General features: G+C 44.3%; 1 protein-coding gene across 1 annotated transcript; it reads left to right on the plus strand.

Moving 5' to 3' along the window:
- The first annotated feature begins 22,132 nt into the window (after positions 1 to 22,132).
- On the plus strand, positions 22,133 to 23,851 carry LOC139191681 (uncharacterized). The gene is made up of 3 exons (XM_070812673.1): positions 22,133 to 22,291; positions 22,934 to 23,200; positions 23,294 to 23,851. The coding sequence occupies exons 1-3, from the start codon at positions 22,133 to 22,135 to the stop codon at positions 23,849 to 23,851; spliced, it is 984 nt and encodes a 327-aa protein (XP_070668774.1).
- The last annotated feature ends 335 nt before the right edge of the window (positions 23,852 to 24,186 follow it).

Consider the following 24,186-nt stretch of genomic DNA (forward strand, 5'->3'; position numbering starts at 1 on the left):
AGTCCACCTTAAGTGGGTTATTAAATCAACTTTGGAGAGCAATTTATTCTACCCCACAAGAGAGAGAAAGTTAGAGGATATTTGTTCCCCCTCCTCTAGCAATCTTCTACATCTTGCCCGTGCAAAGGACCGTCTTTCGTTGATTTCTTCATCTTCTCCGTGCCGCACCGATGTAAGAAAAATTTAATTTTTCTTGCCTTCTTCTTGGATTAGTGCTATTGCGGGGCAGCCGTCGGGGTGGTGCAGTACGTCGGCTGGCAGGGGCCAGGAGTTGGCTCGGCATGGGTCGAGGAAATGTCATGGCAGGGACCACTGCTTGGGCAGGCTTAGCTTGGCTTGAGCCAAGGGCAGCTTGTGCGGCTGGGGTCGCGGATTGTGGCGCTGGGGCGCAGTGCTAGGCGAGCCGCATGGCTCATGTCCTTTGGGCTCTTGGACTTGACTCGGGCCAGGCTGGTGATTGAGAAAAATGAGGAGATTGTGGGCCTCATGGGTTGCTGGAATGTTGGGTATGCAGGCCTTCTGCCTGCTGGAATGCTGGTTGAGCTCCCCTGCTGAGTACCATAAATGTCGTTGGCTGCTTAGTCCTCTTCGCTGAGAGAAATGTGGGCTGCTCCTGAAAGAGGAGGTGAGTAGAATCAAGGCAGATGCATTGGCTCGTCCAATCACTGTTGTGGATCTTGCTACAAGTGAAGGTAGGAAAAAGGATCTTCCCTGCCTGCTCAAGAGATGCTGGCTGAGAAAAAACCAAAGGCTTCTTTCGCTCGCACGGGTTCGCTGACTGCCTTCAGGCTTGTGATTGACTTGACTTTTTCCAAGGGGACGAAAAATGAGGCTGATAGATCTGAGCATGTGGCGCATTTGGAGAGGTTTGCTATTATGAAGAGCGATAAGGTTGACTCTGCTGCTAAAGTGGCGTCAAGGCCCATTCCTTATGTTGTTGAGACTAATTCGCCTGCTGGGAATGAGGAGACTGCTCACGTAGGCAGCTGTGAGAAATCCATTAAGCCTGCTTATGGGGAGGCCGCTGAGATCTATGTGCTTTTGAAACTAGATCTCTTGAAAACATGGATGCTTGTGCGAAGTTTGTTGATGGCGTTAGAAAGGTGTTTGCCCAAGCTCGTTTGCGAAGCATACGACCCAATTATAGAATGACTTCTCTACTTGCTATGATGCAGATATAGCAAGGCTACTAAGGAGACGGCAAATACTATGGCAAATTCTGAGCTCGTTGCTTTGAAGGGGTCTCATATGTCTGCCCCCACTCCTTTGCAGCTTGGGACCGTTCGCCAAAAGATCGTTGACTTGAAGACTAGGCTTGACGCGATCCAAGTTAAGCATAAAAGTGCATAGAAGGAGATTGGATGTTACATACCTCAGATTCAAGATCTTGAGTTTGCAGTTTCTGAGCTTCGTTTCGCTGCTTATGCTAAGAAGGTAGTGGATGAGCTGCAGTGCGTCCGTGTTAGTCTGCTTAAGAAGAATGAGCAGCTGAAGGGTGAGAATGATGGGCTTGAGGTTTTAAGACCTTCTCTATTTCTCCGGAAGACTTGCTTGCTTTTACTTTTAAGGCTTCCATTGGTGAAGTAGTTGGAGAAGTTAGTGCCCAGGCTGGGCAGTCGGGGGTGAAGCACCGGATGATGCCGCTGCTAAGAGCGTTACGGCTGCTGAAGGTGTAGCGACGGAGTAGTCGTGGGATGTCCAAGCTGGTGTAGTGTAGTATTCTACGTAGCCTTTATGATTTTCTTTGTTTTTCCTTGTAGCTCTTGTTTTTCTTGAACTCATTCGGCCTTTGCTAGTTGTTTATAAACATGTTTTCCTTCATCTTCGCTTCTTTTGTTCACGCTTTAACCTTTAGACTTGATAGACCAGTGGCAGGCATGCTACTTTTTTATAAGCAGACAAGCTCGCGTAGCCTATGCAGCGGTAGGTGTTGGTGTAGAACTTTGCAAAGTTGTTAGCCATAGGGTTGGCAGCCGGATGCCTTACTTACAGAAGCAGACAAGTCCGCGTAACCACTAGGCTGTTAACCTTGACTTTCTTCAATTCCGTAGGTTGCGTAGCAAGTATCACAACACTTTAGGACTTGGTGTAGGTTGTTCCGCACTTGGCAGAGGTGAAGCTTATCGACTACGTAGCATGTCGGCAGTGGATAAAACTTCGTATATGCACGCTAGCTTGTTTAACCTTTCACAAGAATGTGCAGTTGTATAAGTCTAGCGCGGCTTTACTGCTCGAAGGGCAAGCCGTAGGCAGTCTTCCGGAATCCGTAGGCTACCTTAGTACATTCGGTAGCAGCTTTAGGGTTCCAGGGCAGTCGTCTGTAGGGCATACTGCATAATGTGCCCCCTCCATCTCTAGGGCCCGATTCCCTACGGATTAGGCCAAGAGGCCCAAAATCCTTCAGTTAGCTAAGCCTTGAAAAATACCATTGTGGCTACTTCTAGGAATCCCGGCGCAAGCCATCGTGCATCTAGTTATACTAGGGCAGCCAGGCTCATCCACGTCTGGATATTCGGAGTGTAAAGTTTATCCTCCCGTCTTGGAGAGCTAACCCATATGGGTGTCGGGGAATTGGTTTACCCTCTCGCACTGGAGAGCATGGTTGGTCCCTCGGGGGGCGCAATTCCTGCGATGAGTCCCTAAGAAGGGCGCATTCTTCTTTTGAAGTGCAGGAATGATCAGTTGTTGTAAGCATGCAGCCGGGCCAAGTTGTGATTACTTCTGAATTTCTCATTGAAAAATGAGTGAAACGAACGAGAACTTAACTGTAAGGTAGGAACTGCATAACAACTGGATAGTCCTCAGTTTGTGAGGTGGTGCCCGTCGAGCTATTTGAGTCTTCAGGCTTTGATGTAGCAGGAGGTCACACATGGTACTTCCTCATATTGTAGGCGTTCCACTGCTTTTCGATCTTTTTGTCGTTTCATGGTGGCGAAGATGTAATTACTCTTACCGCCTACTCTGCTGAGCTTGTATGGACCTTCCCAGATGAGATCCATATTTTTAGATGTTTCGGCCTGCCTATTGCCTTGAGGATATCTCGGCATGGACATATGCTGCTTGATGCCATATTTTTTGAAGAACTTCGCCAAATCTTTGCCCACGAATTGCAGTTTATTGTTGGTGACGATGGATTAAGGGATGCCAAATCGGTAAATGATGTTCCTCCATATGAAGCGCTCTATGTCCGTCTGAATCGTGGTCGTCATAGGCTATGCTTCCACCTATTTGGTGAAGTAGTCGGTTGCCACGAACCACGGCTGCTCGCAAGTCTTTGTAGTTGGATGCGTCGTTGACATGCGAATGCCAGAAATCTCCATTAAGGGAATATGTGCAGCTAAAGTGTGCTCGACTGCCTTCGGGGCATCGTTGGGCCGAGTTGTGTTGGAAATCATGCAATCGCTTGGTCAAGAGTCTCTCTACTTCTTCCTGAATTTGCCTTTGTTGGGGTAGCGGAGCTCTCGGCTGCCCCCAGTCATGACTTGCTGGTCTAGGCTTCTCTTCCATGTGTTTGGCTCATCTATGCCGCGGATGCCGTGCATGTGGTGAGTTCCTAGTAGGCGAGCGAGTTCTTCGCAGGCTGCTGGTTGAACTTGAGCTGGATTGAGTGACTGCTTCTCTCCATCCGTCGTGCTGCCTACTCTAATGTGAGGTGGAGGACGCTCCTTGTGGGCTTAGCTGCGAATAGACACTTTGCCCGGAAGGTTGCTCATGTTGACTATCGGAGTATGACCTCAACCGTGAATGTATGCTCATCCGTGGGCCTAGTCGAGAGTGCATGCTCCCTCGCGCTCTAAGACGGGAATGTACACTGCCCTTGTCCTACTTCGGGATACCTCGTCCGGGGCACGTTGGATCCCGATACGTTGCAAAAGTTGATTCACCAAGGTTTTCTGTTGTGCAAGGGCGCTCGTCAACTCTATGACTTATCGAGACAAGTGTTGTTCGCCATTTGGATTGGAAGAGCTTGGAAGGAATGCGCCTCCTTGGGCAGTGGAAAGGTGGTAGACTCCAGGCGCGAGATTTGAGTTGGGAAATGTCAAATCCGCGAAAAAATGTGGTGAGAATGCCCCCGGCTCGATGGTAGGTCCGGATGGTTGAGATAGTCTTGGGCCGACTTGGGCTGCTTGGAAAGCCACGGGAGTAGGCTGGGCCGTGAGAGTGGGCTGCTCGAAAGAAGCAGGCTGGACCACGGGAGTGGGTTGCTCGTCGGGAGCAGGCTGGGTCATGAGCAGGCTGCTTGGCAGGAGCAGGCTGGGCGACGGGAGTGGGCTGCTTGGCAGGAGCAGGCTGGGCCACCGGAGTGGGCTGCTCGACGAAAGCAGACAGGGCCACGGGAGTGGGTTGCTGGTCGGGAGCAGGCTGGGTCACGAGAGCAGGCTGCTTGGCAGGAGCAGGCTGGGCCACGGGAGTGGGCTGCTTGGCAGGAGCCGGCTGGGCCACCGGAGTGGGCTGCTCGTCGGGAGTAGGCTGGGTCACGAGAGCAGGCTGCTCGGCAGGAGCAGGTTGGGCCGTGAGAGTGGGTTGCTCGTCGGGAGCAGGTTGGGCCGTGAGAGTGGGTTGCTCGTCGGGAGCAGGCTGGGTCACGGGAGCAGGATGCTTGGCAGGAGCCGGCTGGGCCACCGGAGTGGGCTGCTCGACGAAAGCAGGCTGGGCCACGGGAGTGGGCTGCTCGTCGGGAGCAGGCTGGGTCATGAGAGCAGGCTGCTCGGCAGGAGCAGGTTGGGCCGTGAGAGTGGGTTGCTTGACGGGAGCAGGCTGGATCATGGAAGCATGCTGCTCAATGCGCGGTGCATGTGAATGCGAGGCTTGGGCTTGGGTCCACGTAAACTTGGATGACACGGCTTGGATTGTGGTCTTGGTACCGTGAGCCTTGGATGGCACGGCTCGGGCCGTGGTGAAGGCTCCATGGACCTCGCCACGAGTGGTTACCGAAGTAGCCACCGCGGTGGTTCCCATGGTGGCCGTGGTGAAGGCACCATGGACCTCGCCGTGGATGGCTACCGAGGTAGCCACCGCGGTGGTTCCCATTGTGGAAACTCGTGGTGGTGATGCCGCTCCCCTTATTGTTGCATTTTGCCTCACGGATCTCCGGGCCGTGGTGAAGGCTCCATGGACCTCGCCACGAGTGGCTACCGAAGTAGCCACTGCGGTGGTTCCCATGGTGGCCGTGGTGAAGGCACCATGGACCTCGCCACGAGTGGCTACCGAAGTAGCCACTGCGGTGGTTCCCATGGTGGCCGTGGTGAAGGCACCATGGACCTCGCCGCGGGTGGCTACCGAGGTAGCCACCACGGTGGTTCCCATGGTGGAAGCTCGTGATGATGATGCCGCTCCCCTTATTGTCGCATTTAGCCTCACGGATCTCCGCAATCCCATTTCTTGAACATTAGACTTTTCACTTGTGGAATTTTCTAAATTTCTAGCCATTATATTTTGCTTATACGTTTTATCAAAGAACCTTTGCAAGTAAAAAATTCTAATAATAAGAACGTATGAAAAATATTCAAATGGACTAGAAAATAAAGAAAAAACCTTTTTGTGCGAGAGTCTTCTACGAGTATGGATTTCAACTCTCAATGAAAGCACCAATTTGTGGATGCAAATTTCTTCCTCCTCGATCTTGGACGATTTTGCACCTACAAAATAATTAACACCTTAGGTTAAGGCCAAGAGCCTCACGCGCCCACGATGAATGGGGGGGGCTTTGGCTGAAGAACCTCCGATGCCAAAGTTAGAATTTAGAGAGAAAGAGTGTTTAGAGAATTTTGGGATTTTTGCCAAAGTGTTGGAATTGATTCTTTGATGAGAATAGGTGCCTATTTATAGAGTTAGGAGGTGGCTAGGGTTTTTAGGTTTAATTTAGGTTTAATAAGCCAATTTATTTGGCTATTTAAACATAAAATGAATGTTTTGGTGGTTTTTGGAATTAATTGGCTAGTTAATTAGGGTAATTAAAAAGGGAACATGGTGGAAAAGGTAGAGAATATGATAGGCTCTTTTTGGATGGGAATGGGCGGACCTTGGTGTGATTTTGGGGTGATTTGGTGATATAAATAGCCTTTAATATATTGATTATATTAATTGGTTGAGGATGTTATGGAATGTTTGAAATAAATGGCTAATTGAATAAGGAAAAAATGAGGTAAAAACATATATGAAATAGGTTTTGAATTGTTACCCATTTTGGGTACTCCTGACTTGGTTGATGGATGATTCTCCACTGCTCGCGTGTAGGAGACCCGGTATGCCTCGAGGGTATTTTTGTCCTATTTTGTCCAAAAATCCACGTGTCGCCTAGTGAATATTTTTGGCTCCACACCTACCTTATCACCTGAGTCAATAACACCTCAATCCATTATTGCACATGAACATAATATCTCAGTCTCAGATCCTGTGGTTCCTGAATTCTAGCTTGAGAATCTTCAAGTTGTTTTATCCATTCCTCCATTGAATTTTCATCCTATGCAAACAAGATCAAAAAGTGGTATCATCAAGAGAATGGCATTGTTATCCACTGTGCATGAGAATGGTGGTGTTGATCTGAACACTATAAAACTTGCAACTTATAAGTATGCATTTAGGAGTTCAGTATGGACTGAGGCAATGAGAGAAGAACTTTCTGCATTGCACTCTTAGGGGACATGAAGTTTGGTGCCCTTACCACACAACAAGAATCTAGTTGGATGCAAATGGGTGTTTAAAATCAAGAAGAATACAGATGGCTCAGTTGGGAGATATAAAGCTAGACTTGTTGCAAAAGGGTTCAGTCAAGAGGAAGGGATCAATTATGGAGAAACCTTCAATCCAGTTGTTAAGCCTACTACTGTTAGGCTTGTCTTAGCTTTGGCAGCTCACTATGGATGGTCATTAAGGAAATTAGATGTGAAAAATGCCTTTTTACATGTCATATTGAAGGAGGAAGTTTACATGTCACAACCTCCTAGTTTTATTGACTCTCATTATCCAGATTATGTATGCAAGCTTCACAAATCTCTATATAGGTTAAAGCAAGCTCCAAGGGCTTGGAATGAGAAATTTACAACCTTTCTTCCATCCCTTGGGTTTATCTCTATTTATGCAGATTCCTCCTTATTTGTCAAACAAACTAGAAGTTCGATAGTTATTCTACTTCTTTATGTTGATGATATTATTATCACTGGTAATACATCTTCAATGATTAATGAGGTAATTGGTGCCTTGACAAAAGAGTTTGATCTTAAAGACTTGGGGCAGCTTCATTATTTTTAGGGAATCCAGGTTATATCACAACCGGATGGCTTGTTTATGTCTCAAGCAAAGTATGTAAGGGATCTTTTGGCCAAGACAAATATGGATGACTCCAAACCTTGTGCAACACCATGCTTGCCTTATAACAGATTGGTACTTGATGATGGCAAACCGTATAATAACTCAAGATTATATAGGAGTTTGGTTGAAGCATTGCAGTATCTTACATTCACTCGACCTGATATTGCATTTGCGGTACATCAGGTGTTTCAGTTCATGCAGAATCCAATGGAGTCACATTTTACTGCAGTAAAACGAATCCTTCGATATTTCAAAGGCTCGGTTAACTTGGGAATCAAGTATGTTAAAGGTGATCTAGATGTGAGAGCATTTTCTACTGCAAATTGGGCTGGTGACCCCAATGATAGAAGATCAACAACTGGGTTTATGGTGTTCTTAGGCTCTAATATCATGGTCCTCTAAAAAGCAACAAACTGTCTCACGATCTTCCACGGAGGCTGAATATAGAGCATTAGCATCCACTGATGCTGAATTAGATTGGATCAAACAACTACTGTCATTTCTGCAAGTTTCCATTCCCCATCAACCAATGCTCTATTATGATAACATGTCAGCAATTGCCTTAACTTGTAATCCTATTCTTCATCAGAGAACAAAGCATATTGAAATGGACGTTCATTTTGTTCAAGAGAAATAGTGAATAAAGAGCTGTTGACAGTGCATTTTGTTCCTTCTACAGATTAATATGCAGATATTTTTACAAAAGGGTTGTCTGCTCCTTTCTATCAAATTCATTGTCATAATCTCAGCCTTGCTGCTCCTGCTGTTGAGTTTGAAGGGGGATGTTGAGGATAGTAATCGAATGAATAAGGATGTGTCATGTGTCAGAGATTGGTTAAGTTTGTTAGCCAAGTTGTTAGCTGAGTTAGTTAGGGTTAGTTACTAATGACTTGCTATGCAAGTAATTGATAGCTAGCTATGATATATACGGATTGTAATGATCTCATACAAAGTAATGAAAAATATAATCTGTTGAAGCAATATCTCTCTCTTTCTTCTTTAATCTTCTCTCTTCTTCTCTTCCTCTCTCTCTCTAAGCTTCTGCAACACAATGGTTTACAATAAAAATACATTTACATATTGAATTGGGTTTGTGAGGGTATTTAAGGTAGTAAATTTGGGTTTAAAGAGATATTGATAGTTTAGTTAAAAACTAAATAGGTGTAAAGAGTAAGTTGAGTGTAGAAATAAGTTACATGAGTTTAAATAAAATTTCCCCTATTATTTTAACTACACATGAGTGGTAGATTGGAACAAAACTATTATTTTTACCCGTATGTTTTGACTTAAACGTCTTTCCATCCGAAAAGCTAGAGGTAGCCACGTTGTGACCATCTAGTGCGATCACCTCTCACAGAAATTAGGTGAAGTCCACAAATCTCATGATATTTCTATGAGAGGTTGTCGAACCAAGATCATCGAAATATACATGACGGTACTTTTTGAATACTGAAATACTAAATGAAATAATCCCATCCCAACAGAAAGACAAAATGAAGAGTGTCGATTTATGTGATATTTACGTACCCGTAATTCCTTAGCCAAAAAGACAGCGCAGACATGTATTGATGAGATCCTTATTTGGCTGCGTGATAATTATTTAAAAATATAACTTTCACAGTCAACCATAAAGCAACTGATTAGAGATCCAGAGAACAAGTTAAATCGATGCAAAATATTACATAGATAAATTTTATTGGCACCGTAGCTTAATCAAATATGGTAACTAGTTCGAAGTTCCTACTTTTTAAATAACCAGCCCCCCATCCATCCCCACCGTAGCCTCACGGAACTCCACCACCTGCTTCTGCCATAAATCCACGGCAACATGTGGAAGAATGCGAGTCCCAGTAAAGACAGCCTCATTCCTACACTTCCATATTCTCCAGAACCCAAACGCCACTTGCTGCAAAATCAAATCCGCATCCTTCTCCTTCTCTATTCTCTTCACTACTCTCTGCCATCCTTCCAAAAAATCCAAGATCCCCATGTCCATCATATTGTTTTGCACTGCCGTCCCAAACCAGAAAGCTCGACTAAACTCACACCCAAAAAAGAGGTGAGCCTCAGTTTCATTAGGCTTACCACAAAGCTCACACTTGTTCACCACTCGAATCCTACGTCACTCCAATTATGCTGCACCGCCAATGCCTTGCGACTAGCCTTCCAAATAAAAAAGTGAATCTGATTCGGCACCAATAGAGAGACGGCCATCGATGGAGGAAGCCCATCTTTAGCGAGTTAAAGTTGAACTGTGATGCTGCTTGGAGGAGTGATACGAAGAGGGGGGGGATTGTGGAGCCAAAAATATTCACTAGGCGCCACGTGGTTTTTTGGACAAAAGATGACAAAAATACCCTTGAGGCATACCGGAATTCCTACGTGTGAGCAGTGGGCAATCATCTTTCAACCAAGTCAAAAGTGCCTAAAATAGGTAACAATTTAAAGCCTATTTCATCATATCCTTTCTATAAGGTAATTCCCAAAACCTAATTTATTCAATATATTTTCTATTTCATTACTTAGCTAATCAATTAGCTAAATAATACATTCATTTCATATTACCTAAAATCTTCCTTTAAAAACATAATAATTGACTAATTAAGGGATTAATTGCGTAATCAATCCCTTAATTGTCAATTATATCACTCATTCAAACCCAAAACCACTCAAAGGTCGGCCATCCCCATTCAAAAAGGAGTTTCACCACTTTTTCTACCCTTTTTCATCATTTCTCACTTTTTATTACACCAATTGACTAGCCAATTAAGTTCATAACCACCAAAACATTCCCTTTATGTTTAATTAGCCAATTAATTGACTAATTAAACCAAAATTTAACCTAGAAAACCCTAGCTAGTGGCCGGCCACTCCCTCTCCAAAAGGGCTTGGCCTATCCCTATAAATAGGCTCCCATTTTCACCAAAAAAACTATTCCAATACTCTTGCAAAAATCCCAAAATTCTCTAAACACTATTTCTCTCTAAATTTTAACTTTGGCATCGGAGGTTATGCGGCCAAAGCCCCCCCTTCATTGTGGGCGCGTGAGGCTTGTGGCCATAACCAAAGGTGTTATTTATTTTGTAGGTGCAATTTTGTCCAAGATCGAGGAAGAAATTTGCATCCACAAATTGGTGCTTTCATTGAGAGTTGAAATCCATACTCGTAGAAGACTCACACAAAAAAGGTTTTTTCTTTATTTTCTAGTCCATTTGAATATTTTTCATACGTTTTTATTATTAGAATTTTTTTACTTGCAAAGGTTCTTTGATAGAACGTATAAGCAAAATATAATGGCTAGAAATTTAGAAAATTCCACAAGTGAAAATTCTAATGTTCAAGAAATTGCGAAGATCCATGAGGCTAAATGTGACCATAAGTGGAGCAGCACCACCACCACGAGTTTCCACCACGGGAACCACCACGGTGGCTACCTCGGTAGCCACCCGTGGCAAGGTCCATGGTGCATTCACCACGGCACGAGCGGTGCCATCCAAGGCTCACGGCACCAAGGCCACGACTCAAGCCGTGCCATCCAAGCTTGCACGCATCCAAGCCCAAGCCTCGCATTCGCATGCATCACGCGCTGAGCAGCCCACTCCCGTGGTCCAGCCTGCTTCCAACGAGCAGCCCACTCTTGCGGCCCAACCTGCTCTTATGGCCCAACCTGCTCTCACAGCCCAGCCTGTTCTCGCCAAGCAGCCTATTTTCGTGGCCCAGCCTGCTCCTGACGAGCAGCTTACTCCCGTCGAGCAACCTGCTCTCATGGCCCAGCCTGCTCCTGACGAGCAGCCTGCTCTCGTGGCCCAGCCTGCTCCTGACGAGCAGCCCACTCCCGTGGTCCAACCTACTCTGGTCAAGCAGCCCACTCTCACAGCCCAGCCTGCTCCCGTGGCTTTCCAAGCAGCCCAAGTCAGTCCAAGACTATCTAAACCATCCGGACCTACCATCGACTCGGGGGCATTCTCACCATATTTTTTCACGGATTTGACATTTCCCAACTCAAATCTCGCACACGGAGTCTACCACCATTCCACTGCTCAAGGAGGCGCATTCCTTCCAAGCACTTCCAATCCAAATGGCGAACAACACTTGTCTCAACAAGTCATAGAGTCGACAAGCATCCTTACACAACAGACAACCTTGGTGAATCAACTTTTGCAACGCATCAGGATCCAACGTGACCCGGACGAGGTATCCCTAAGTAGGACAAGGGTAGACGAACCTTTCCAGCAGCGTCCCGGTAAGCAGCCACTCGACCAGCCATGAGCTGAGCGTTCGGGCAGTGTACATTCCTGATTGGGCCCCCGAGATAGCGTATACTCCCGTCTTAACGTGCGGAGGAGCGTACACTCTCGATTAGGCCCACAGATGAGCATACATTCATGGTTGGGGTCACACTCCGATTGTCAACATGAGCAACCTTCTGGGCAAAGTGTTCATTCGTGGCTAAGCCTATAAAGAGCATCATCCACCTCACATCGGAGTAGGCAGCACGACGGACGGAGAGAAGCAGTCACTCAATCCAGCTCAAGTTCAACCAGCAGCGTGCGAAGAACTCGCTCGCCTGCTAGGAACGCACCACATGCACTGCATCCGCGGTATAGACGAGCCAAACACATGGAAGAGCAGCCTAGACCAGCAAGTCATGGTTGGGGGCAGCCTAGAGCTCCGCTACCCCAACAAAGGCAAATTCAGGAAGAGGTAGAGAGACTCTTGACCAAGCGATTGCATGATTTCCAACTCAATGAGGTCACCGACGAGGCACTACGACGAAACATGACCAACATAAGCAGGTTACCCTTCACTGACGAGATCGAGCAGGCAGAGCCTTCACGCTAGTTCAGCATGCCACATTCACATCTTTCAAAGGGGATGAAGACCCAGAGAGACACTTAAAGCCCTACCGAAGCGCAATGATCCTTTATCGAAACAATGATGATCTCATGTGCAAGATATTCGCCACCACTCTACAAGGTGAAACGCAATATTGGTTCTACACCTTACCGCCACAATCCATCAGGAATTTCTACGAACTTTCTTTGGTTTTAACCAAAGAATATTCATCCTATCGCTCGATCAAAAAGAAGTCTGACCATTTGTTCGAAGTCAAGAAGAACCTAAAAGAGTCGTTTCGCGACTATGTGAGGAGGTTCAAAGTAAAGAAGGCAATGATAGTCGGATGCAACGACTCGATAGCTAGGGCAGCCTTCCAAAAAAGACTTCCAGCAGACCACCCACTATTTGAAAAATTGATCATGAAAGAAGATCTAACTCTAGCAGACTCTTTCACTCTGGCAGAGAAGCATGCACTTTGGGACGAGGCTCGCCAATACACATTCAAAGACTTAAAGAAGTACCCGACGTCACATCCCTACTATCCAAACCGGAAGCAGCGGAGGACTTATTCACGTGTTTGACGATATCTAGACCAGCAATAAGCTCTATCATCATGTGAGAAGAGCTGGGGGCCCGATTACCTGTATTCTACAGTTTAAAAGCTTTCCTCGATGTTATTAGAAATTCAAAAGTTAACTTTGGCAATATTTGTTATAACCTGAAAGCTCAAGTTTTACCTTCAAACGCACACAGTCATCATCATGACGCACTATTCTGCCGAATCCAGACGTACGACAATAAAGGCGGAGACCTTGGCGGATGCAAAGTTTTCTGACGAATGTAACAACTTGGTCCAAAAGACACACCAAGGGCAGACGAACTCTGGAAGGAACACTCATAAGCAAGTTTTGTCCTCGTCGCCCCAGAATATTCTACATAAGAGCAACATGTACCGGCAGTTGAACACTACCTCCTGTTATGCGTCATACGGCCCTAGCCGACCTTTGCTCCATTATTCAGCTCTAAAGTGGCTCAATATCGGCAGTTGAGCATCTTCTGCCACATGTAACATGGCCCTAGTCCCACGGCTCCCTACCGCACCTTCACACCTAGCCTTGACAATGCAACAGAGCGACCCAACGGTTCCCCGAAGGCAGCCAAGCACACTTTAGCTGCACCTGCTCCCTCAATGGAGATTTCTAGCATTTGCATATCGATGACGTAATACCTAGGGAAAGTACGCAAGCAGCTTGAGGCATTTCAGACTTAAAATCTCACTCAAGTTCCCCGGGCAGACAACGCCCATGCAGACGTACTAACTGGCCTAGGCTCCACACTCGATCACCAACTCAAAACGCTTTATTTCGGTGGAATATCTTGACAAACCAAGCATAGAGATGGAGCCAGTAGCTTAAGTGTCATAGCATTCTCATCCAAAGATCCCATACTGGACCACATATCCGCTGCCTAGCGCCTCCCAACAATTTGAAAGTTCTAAGATCAATCCACAAAGGTGTATGTGGAGACCACTCCGGAGGCCAATCCTTAGCATAGAAGGCTTTTAACGCAAGCTACTATTGGCCTACCATGCACTAAGATGCTAAGGAGTTAGTACAAAAGTGCCTTAAGAATATGGCATCTAGCAACACATGTCCACGCCGAGATATCCTCAAAGTAATGGGCAGGCCGAAGTATTCAATAAGACGAGCCTCGACTGCCTCAAAAAATCCCTCACCAGTATGAAGGGAAAATGGCTAAACGAACTCCTCGGATGTCTAGGGGCATATCGCACCACCAAAAGACGAAAAACCGAACAGTAAGAAGATGGCCACAAGTGTAGATTTGGCAGAGGAGAAGCATTAGCAGACCATCACTTGAATCGTAGCCTATTAGCAGCAACTCCACCCCAGCTACAACAAAAGGGCCAAGATCCTGCAGTTTCAACCCAAAGATCTAGTCCTAAGAAAAGCCTTCATCACTGCCCACAGAGAAAGCTTAAAAAAAATCGATCCCATCTGGGAAGGTCAGTATAAGATCAACAAAGTAGGTGGCAAGAGTAATTACACCCTCACCACCATGAAACGGAAAAAAGATTGAAAAGCAATGGATGGCCTACAATCTGAAAAAGTACCATATGTGACCTCCCGTTACAACAAAACCCGAAGACTTAAGAAGCTTGACGGGCACCACCTTACAAGTCGAGGATTATCCAGTTGTTATGCAGTTCCTACCTTACAGCTAAGTTCTAATTCGTTTCACTCGTTTTTTTAATGAGGAATTCAGAAGTAATCATAACTTGGCTCGGCTGCATGCTTACAACAACTGATCAATCCTACATTTTAAAAGAAGACTGCGCCCTACTTAGGGACTCATCGTAGGAATTGCGCCCCCCTGAGGGACCAACCATGCTCTCGAGTGCGAGAGGGTAAACTAATTGCTCTCCAGTGCAAGAGGGTAAACCAATTCCTCGACACCCATATGGGTTAGCTCTCCAAGACGAGAGGATAAACTTTACACTCCAAATATCCAGTTGTGGATGAGCCTGGCTACCCTAGTATAACTAGATGCACGATGGCTTGCGTCGAGATTCCTAGAATTAGCCACAATGGTCTTTTTCAAGGCTTAGCTAACTGAAGGATTTTGGGTCTCTTGGCCTAATCCGCAGGGAACCGGGCCCTAGAGACGGAGGGGGCACATTACGCAGTACGCCCTATAGACGGCTATCCTGGAACCCTAAAGCTGCTACCAAATGCACTAACGTAGCCTACGAATTTCGAAAAACTGCCTACGGCTTGCCCTTCGAGCAGTAAAGCCGCGCTAGACTTATACAACTGCACATTCTTGTGAAAGGTTAAACAAGCTAGCGCGCATGTACGAAGTTTTATCCACTGCTGACATGCTACGTAGTCGATAAGCTTCACCTCTGCCAAGCGCGGAACAACCTACACCAAGTCCTAAAGTGTTGTGATACTTGCTACACAACCTATGGAATTGAAGAAAGTCAAGGTTAACAGCCTAGTGGTTACGCGGACTTGTCTGCTTCTGTAAGTAAAGCATCTATCTGCCAACCTTATGGCTAACAACTTTGCAAAGTTCTACACCAACACCTACGGCTGCATAGGCTACGCGAGCTTGTCTGCTTATAAAAAAGTAGCATGCTTGCCATTGGTCTATCAAGTCTAAAGGTTAGGGCATGAACAAAAGAAGCAAAGATGAAGAAAAACGAAGGAAAACATGTTTATAAACAACTGGCAAAGGCCGAATGAGTTCAAGCAAAACAAGAACTACAAGGAAAAACAAAGAAAATCCTAAAGGCTACCTAGAATACTACACTACAGCAGCTTGGACATCCCACGACTACTTGGTCGCCACACCTTCAGCAGCCGTAACGCTCTTAGCAGCGGCATCATCCGGCGCTTCACCCTCGGCTGCCCCAGCCTGGGCACTAACTTCTCCAACTACTTCACCAATGGAAGCCTCAAAAGTAAAAGCAAGCAAGTATTCCGGAGAAATAGATAAGGTCTTGAAACCTCAAGCCCATCCTTCTCACCCTTCAGCTGCTCATTTCTTCTCAAGTAGACTAACACGGACGCGCTGCAGCTCATCCATTCCCTTCTTAGCATAAGCAGCAATCAACTTTTCATCCTTTGCATAAGCAGCGAAACGAAGCTTAGAAATTGCAAACTCAAGATCTTGAACCTGAGGTATTGTAACATTTAATCTCTTTTTCTGTACTTTCATGCTTAACTTGGATAGCGTCAAGCCTAGTTTTCAAGTCAATGATCTCTTGGTGAGCGGTCTCAAGCTGCAAAGAAGTAGGGGCAGAAATATTAGACCCCTTCAAAGCAACGAGCTCAGAATATTCCATAGTATTTGCCATCTCCTTAGCAACCTTGCTATATCTGCATCATAGCAAGCAGAGCAGTCCTTATATATTGGGTCGTATGTTTCACAAACGAGCTTAGGCAAACAACCTTTCTGATGCCATCAACAAACTTGGCACAAGCATCCATGTTTTCAAGAGATCTGGTTTCAAAAGCACATAGATCTCAGCAGCCTCCCCAGAAGCAGGTTTAGTGGATTTCTCACAACTGCCTACGCGAGCAGTCTCCTCATTCCCAGTGGGCGAATCAGTCTCAGCACCATAAGGAATTGGCCTTGGCGCCATTTTAGCAGCAGAGTCCACCTTATCACTTTTCATAATAGCAAGCCTCTCCGAAGGTGAACCGGACATAGCTCCCAACAGACGTATTGGTACAAAATTCGGCACTAGGGGTATGATAGGACCTTTATGCCGAACAATCTTATCAGCAATCGTACTAGCCATTCTTGACATGGTAGGTGCCACATGCTCAGATCTAGCAGCCTCATTTTTCATCATCTTGGAAAAAGTCAGGTCAATCACAAGCCTGGAGGCAGTCGGCGAACCCGCGCGAGCAGCGAAAGAAGTTTTTTGTTTTTTTCTCAGCCGGCATCTCTTGAGCAGGCAGGGAAGATCCATTTTCCCACCTTTACTTGCAACAGGATCCACAACAGTGATTGGACGAGCCAATGCATCCGCCTTGATCCTATTCACCTCCTCTTTTAGGAGCAGCCCATATTTCTCCTGACGAAAATAATTAAAATAGCCAACGCCATTCATGGTATCTAGCAAGGGAGTTCAACCTAACATTCCAGTAGCTCATGAGGTCCGCAACCTTTTCATTTCTCTCAATCACCGGCCTAGCTCGCATCATGTTCAAAAGCCTAAAAAGACATAAGCCATGTGACTCGCCTAGCATTGCGCCCCAGCGCCACAATCCGCGGCCCTAGCCACACAAGTAGCCCTTGGTTCTAGCCAAGTCAAGCAGCTTAAAGTAGTGGTCCCTGCCACAATACCTCATCAGCCCATGCCGAGCCGACTCCTGGCCCATGCCAGCCGATGTGTCACACCACCCCGACGGCTGCCCCGCGGTAGCACCATCCAAGAAGAAGACAAGGAAAATTAATTTTTTCTTACCTCGGTGCAGCACGAAGAAGACGAAGAAATCAACGAAAGACGGTCTTTTGCACGGGCAAGATGTAGAAGATTGCTAGAGGAAGGGGAACAAATATCCTCTAAGCTATCTCTTTCTTGTAGGGTAGAATAAATCGCTCTCCAAAGTTGATTTAATAACCCACTTAAGGTGGACTTAAATAGGTTTTAAGAGAAATTTATTTCCCTTTCCTAGAAGGATCTAATTTCTTATTAAAGAGAGAATCTACATCAAAATAGGAAGCAGTCGTAAGTTTCCTAAAGCAAGAAGATCTCTACACCTGCTGCCCTTTTCTGCGAGCAGCCCAACAGGTGTGGGGGCATTTGTGGAGCCAAAAATATTCACTAGGCGCCACGTGGTTTTTTGGACAAAAGAGGACAAAAATGCCCTTGAGGCATACCGGGATTCCTACGCGCGAGCAGTGGGCAATCATCTTTCAACCAAATCAAAAGTGCCCAAAATATGTAACAATTTAAAGCCTATTTCATCAAATCCTTTCTATAAGGTAATTCCCAATACCTAATTTATTTTCTATTTCATTACTTAGCTAATCAATTAGCTAAATAATACATTCATTTCATATTACCTAAAATCTTCCTTTAAAAACGTAATCAATCCCTTAATTGTCAATTATATCACTCATTCAAACCCAAAACCACCAAAGGCCAGCCATCCCCATTCAAAAAGGAGTTTTACCACTTTTTCTACCCTTTTTCATCATTTCTCACTTTTTATTACACCAATTGACTAGCCAATTAAGTTCATAACCACCAAAACATTCCCTTTATGTTTAATTAGCCAATTAATTGACTAATTAAACCAAAATTTAACCTAGAAAACCCTAGCTAGTGGCTGGCCACTCCCTCTCCAAAAGGGATTGGCCTATCCCTATAAATAGGCTCCCATTTTCACCAAAAAAACAATTCCAATACTCTTGCAAAAATCCCAAAATTCTCTAAACACTATTTCTCTCTAAATTCTAACTTTGGCATTGGAGGTTCTTCGGCCAAAGCCCCCCCCCCATTCATCATGGGCGCGTGAGGCTTGTGGCCATAACCAAAGGTGTTATTTATTTTGTAGGTGCAATTTTGTCCAAGATCAAGGAGGAAGAAATTTGCATCCACAGGGATTGGATGGGTGCTTCGGGATTTTGCTGGGATTCTGAAGTTTGCGGGAGGGGTGGGGTTAGAACGGTATGGGGCGGCTTTTATGGTGGAGGCAGCTGCGGTTAGAGAAGGGATGGAGGCGGTTCTCGGGAGTGATTGTATGGAGTCTGGGCTACGTTTGGTGGTGGAATCAGATTTGAAGGGGTTGATTCAAATGTTGAACAAAGAGGTTATGGTTGAGGTGACTTTAGAAGTTTATCTCCAAGACATTTGGAGGATGGCGAGCTTATTCCAGTTGGTAAAGTTTTGCTTTACCTCTCGGCAATGCAATCTTGCGGCTCATTCAATGATAGCATACATTGTTAAGCATGATGGGAGATTTGGCTAGGATGAACTGGGACCAGAGTTTCAGTTTAATATTTTAGCACAAGATGCAAATGTTGCTATTCGTATTTAATTATTATCAATAAAATTCCACCTTTTGAAAAAAAAAAAAAATGTTGCACATGAATAGACAGGCACATAGAAAGCATACTTAGGACCATTAGCAAATAATGATCTAATACCATGTTAAACAACCCATAGTCCCAAAAGACTAAGTAAATGAACCAACAATTAATGCATAATGTAGGAGAAGCAAAATATGCAATACAAAAACAGTTGATCAAAACTTGACAAGCGAAAAAAAATTGGAGGAAAAACCAAAGATCCAGAATCTCGACTCTAAGTGGTGCCTTATAGGTTTCGACGTGAGTGAATAGTATAGGTAGTTTACTCTTGTATAACGGAAAACTGATGCTTGAACTAGACCTATGTTAATTAGTTAGTTGCATAGAATTAACCGCCAACATTACATGCCTAATAAACAAATGAACATCCCTTCTAATCAGTTAGGTAAATAACGTTTTCCGGATTAATCTATGCTAAAAAGCCTGAAACGAAACTAATTAATATTTAGATACCAAAGCCAAGCCGCAAAGCAAAAGGCCAAGTCGACTACTTCCCTTTTTTTTTTTGTCTCTCTTTCTGTTTCCCTAGAAAAATACCCTTTTGGCTTGGTCTCATTGGTCTCATACTAAGCTTGTCTCGGATTCAACAAGAGTACGTCGAAGAAATAGCACAATGATTTTTCTTGATTTCCCCCACACCCTGATTTATAATTTTATCATACATTAATCCCTTCTTCTATATAAATGTTTTAGAGACCATGCAAAGGTTTCAACACACTCACTTAGCCCTCACTGCTCACTGCCTTCCACACAAAGTAATAAAATAGTTCCGGTTCAAGATTGAGAATGTCTACCGCAGGAATTTCCGGGATGATGTTCCGGTGCGTGTTTGAAGGAAGCCTGTCAATGCAGGACACCGAAATAGAGAGAAGGCCATATCATAAAAACTGCGGTTGTGCTCTACACTCCAACGCTGGTGTTTGCTCGAATGCTTGCCAAAGGAACATTTCCTTTCCCAAGAAACAGTCATGGAGCGAGGGCACCCTGTGCATGCAGGCTTCGGCAATTAACTTCCAAACTCTTCTTGTTGGCGACATGTCCACGCTCACATCCACAGTCGGTAGACAAAATATGAATGGGATTCATAATTTGGGTCTAACAGACGGTAGATAGAGATTTTCTGAGGCTGCCTTCATCATGCAATAATTACGGGTGAGTTAGAAGATATTGTTAGGAAGTGAGAAACAATTTTAATAGTTAGTTTCTCATCTTATTCTTGTCCTAGTAGTACCCCAGCACTATTGGTACTCAAGATCAAAATGATTTTTGAGGATTTGGTACTTGTGGGTTAGTTTCTTCTACCTTCATCCGTGTAAGCCTGCGGGGTACACATTCCTCCTGTAATTAAACATTGTCACATTGTTCACCAAAAAAGCAAAAAAATATTGTCACATTTCTCTCAAGTTTGAATACAACTACTGAAACTGCAAACATACAACAGACCTATTCCAATCAGTGGCGGATCCAGGAAATAATGTTTATGGGGTCATAGCGCGCGCAGCGCGAAATTTTTTTTTAGCCTCGTTTGGTACTTCGGACTGTATTGACTATTTCAGTCGGATAAGATAAATAGTCGTCGGATAGTACTAACTCCATTAGTCGGGCGTTTGGTGCAGTGTCGAATTAATCTGTGCATGGAACAATAATAAATTTTTTTAATAATTTTTAACAAAATAATTGGTGTTAAAATGAAAAAACTCACAATATAAACAAATCATCAATATAATCAAAATAAATATGAATTGAATTTCAATTAAATTAAATATATTCTACATATACAAAATATTCAAAATAAATACTCACAATATAAACAAACCATCAACATAATCAAAATAAATATGAATTGGATTTCAATATAAACAAACCATCAATATAAACAAACCAATAAAAACTCACAATATAAACAAACCATCAATAAAAACTCACAAAATAAATATGAATTGGGGCTTTTGATTGTATAGGAGTCGGGTAGGAAGGCTGGGACTGGGGGGGACACGGTGGGAATTTTATTTTTTTATTTTTTGTTCGGCCTGGACCAAAACGACGCCATTTTGGCCAGGTCATTTAAAAAAATTTCCTGGGCCAAAACGACGCCGTTTTGCCCATCTGTTTTGAAAAAAAAGAAGCGCGCGCGAGCGCTGCTTCTTCTTCCTCTTCCTGCCCAGTTTTCGTTCAGGGCTTTTGTCGAACAGTTGGCGTGCCTCCGACCCCGACGACCCCAGCTCCAAGAGGTCGCATATGGGAGCTTCAAGGTTGTTTCCATGGTTTCCAAGGGGTCGTGCGACCCCGACGACCCCACTGTGGATCCGCCACTGGTTCCAATATACTCGAGAGCCGAGCTGTCCGAGTTCATATGCTCCTCTTCCTGATTCTACAGTCGCACTTTTTATTTTCAGTGATACATCCAGTTAAGTATATTCTTTTCCGAAGATACCTCTAGAAGTCGGTGACATGTCCACGTCCCACTGGTAACAAAGAAAGTATGAATGTGGTTCCAGACTCGGCATTGTAACACAGACGATAGATAGAGAATTTCAGAGGCTAGCTTGATCATTCGATGATTACAGGTGAGTCAGAAGAAGTCCAAATGTTAATTAGGAAGTGAGAAGCAATTTTAACTTTTAGTTTCTCATGACCTTATTCTTGTCCTCAATTAGTAATCGAGATCAAATTTTGAGGAATTAGTGTTTGTGGGTTAGTTTAAATTCCGCAGAGTACATATGCCTTTTGTAATTAAACATTGTCACCTTTGCTCGATGCAACTGAAGCTGTATACAACAAAGCTGCCTGAGTTCGTAACTGCATTTATATGCATTATTTCATAGGTCATTTAAGAAAATGTATGTGTGAACAAAAAGCAGGACTTCTATTGTTCTATGTAGTTATAGGCAAAATGAGGAGATAGGAAAACTCGATTCATTTCGTTTATTTTTTTGTATCTTTTAGTTGAATATATGGAGAAGAATTGGTGACTACGCTATTCGTACAAAGACAACCGATGGTGTCAAATTGATGCTGTAGCATTCTAATAGATACCATCAAGAGGAGAAGGCAGGTTCTCTTGAACACTTGGACAGTTTTTACTTTTTGTTTTATGTTTTCCCAACTAACGGAAAGAGAGAGAGAAAGAAGAGAGAGACAGAAACAACAGTAGTTAAGAGAAAATGCCAATAGAGAAAAAACAAAGACAAGAGAAGATAGTTTTGGCACACCAGCCAGATTTTCTGCCTGAACATAGTTGTGGCACGCCCGGTGGGATCACAAATCTTGTATGCCAAGTAGATAAAGGAAGGAACAAACCTTCAGTTGGGAATCAAAGCAAAAACCACCCTGGTACACACCAAGATCTAGCATGGCAAATTTCCCCGAAGACTTGCAAGGATCCGCCTTGACAGAAAGCCCGACCCCTTCTGAGAAATCAGGAGAAAAGTTTGCAAATGAAGATTTGCAGGCTACTATGATGGCTGTAATAAGGAGCGTGGAGAGAAACTCTCTACAAACAAGAGAGGAAGTAAGCAAACTATGTTCCTTAACAGGACATCTGCAAAGGAGGCTCGATTTGGAATACCCTACCCCAGAAAATAATCATGCTAGAGAAACCGTAAGGGAAAATAGCCTTGTGGATGAATCAGTTATTCCTCTGTTTCCTTTACATGAGAAAAAAAAGAATAAAGGAAAGGACAAAGAATAATCCAGAGCTAGTCGGCCAGTATTGGAAGAAATGCTGGAAGCAGAGTTGCCCGACCCTCTATTTTCACTAAATAGTAGGGGGCAGAGCGGGCAAGAAATACCAAAGTGGATGCCCCAGTTGATCGAAGAATCTAGAGGGAAAGCAGAGCTTACCAAAGCAGACAAACCTTCACCTTATAGGCCACCACCAATGGCCACTAAAGGAGGAGAGTTTAGGTGGAGAAAGCCCGAGCCAAGAAAGAAGATTAACTTAGGCAACGATTGTAGCCTGAAGTGGGAACTGCCTCCTCATACCCCACCTAATAATACAGCCAACCAATAACTCAGAGATGAGTTGGTTAAGTTAAGAAGGATAGTGGTGAGGAATGCCTAGCCATAAGCTCGCCCGCTGTTTAGATTCGCTTATCAGAAGCCCTACCTGGAGTTTCTTGATGAGTATAATCCCTTTCCTCTCAACTTCAAGATGCCAGCATTCCCAACATTCAGCGGAAAAGATAACAATGTGTCTTCCAGGGATCACATCTTCAAGTTCTCCAACCACTATGTAGCATTTGAAGACAATCCCAACTATAAGTTGAGGTTGTTCAGGAACTCCTTGGTAGGCTTAGCATCTCCGTGGTACGTTTTGTTGCCCCCAAATTCCATTACTGACTGGGGGCAGATTGAGATGGCGTTCCACAAACAGTTTTACAGGATGGAGCCAGAGATGACCATCAATGATCTAGTTGATGTAAAATAATATGAGCATGAATCCACTAAAGACTTCACTATGAGGTTTAGAAGGACAAGGATAAGATGCCAGTTTCCTATCAACCATGTCCAGCTTATAGCTATTGCTCAGAAGGCCTTAAGACTACCCTTGAGGAAGAAGTTTTATGATGTGCAGTTTAATGAGCTTCAAGAGTTGGTGATTGCAGCCACTAAGTATGAGGAAATGTTGCTTGAAGAGCATCAATTAAAGCATTCATCTAAAACATCGCCTTTCTACAAAAGTAAAGCTGCCATCCACCAAGTGGAATTTGAGGGAGAGCCAGGAGAAAGCAAAGGTCATAGAAGGGAGGCAATAGACATGTGTGCAGTAGAGATGACCACTCATTTTAAGCCTTTAATGGTGAAGGGATTGGTTCAACCAGTCAAAGATCAAAAAGTGGTGATGAACGACGACGGGTTTGTCCCCATGAAACCCCAAAAGTACCCGAGATATTCCTTTGACTTAACCAAGGTTGCAGAAATCTATGAGGAATTGGTGCAAGTAAGAGTGATTGTGCCCAACAACACCAAAAAACTGCCTAAGCCCGAAGAGTTAAGAGGGAAAAAGTATTGCAAGCTGCACTACACCTTCAATCACTCCATCACCAATTGTGTCCAGTTTAAAGACTGAATACAAGATCTCATCATTAAAGGAAAACTGCTACTAGATAAACCTCAGGCCAACATGTTGATTGACACGGATGCCTTCCTAGAAGCCCCAATAAACATGATCGACCTAGCATGGGCCAAGGGATGAAAAGGGAAAGCCACGTGGGAAGAAAAAGTAAAATGAAAGATCTAAAAAGGAAACTCTAAAAATGCTCGAAAAATCCAAAACAGTTATAATAAAGTTACCAGCAAAAGGAACCATCCATAATAAAGAGATAATCAAGGAAAGAGCACCAGAAGCCAACAAAAGTGTTTTATGGGCAACATAAAAGTCATGAAGGGATCGTTATCAAAAAG

Source organism: Malus domestica, chromosome 15 (assembly GCF_042453785.1).
Source record: "Malus domestica chromosome 15, GDT2T_hap1".
NCBI lineage: Eukaryota > Viridiplantae > Streptophyta > Magnoliopsida > Rosales > Rosaceae > Malus > Malus domestica.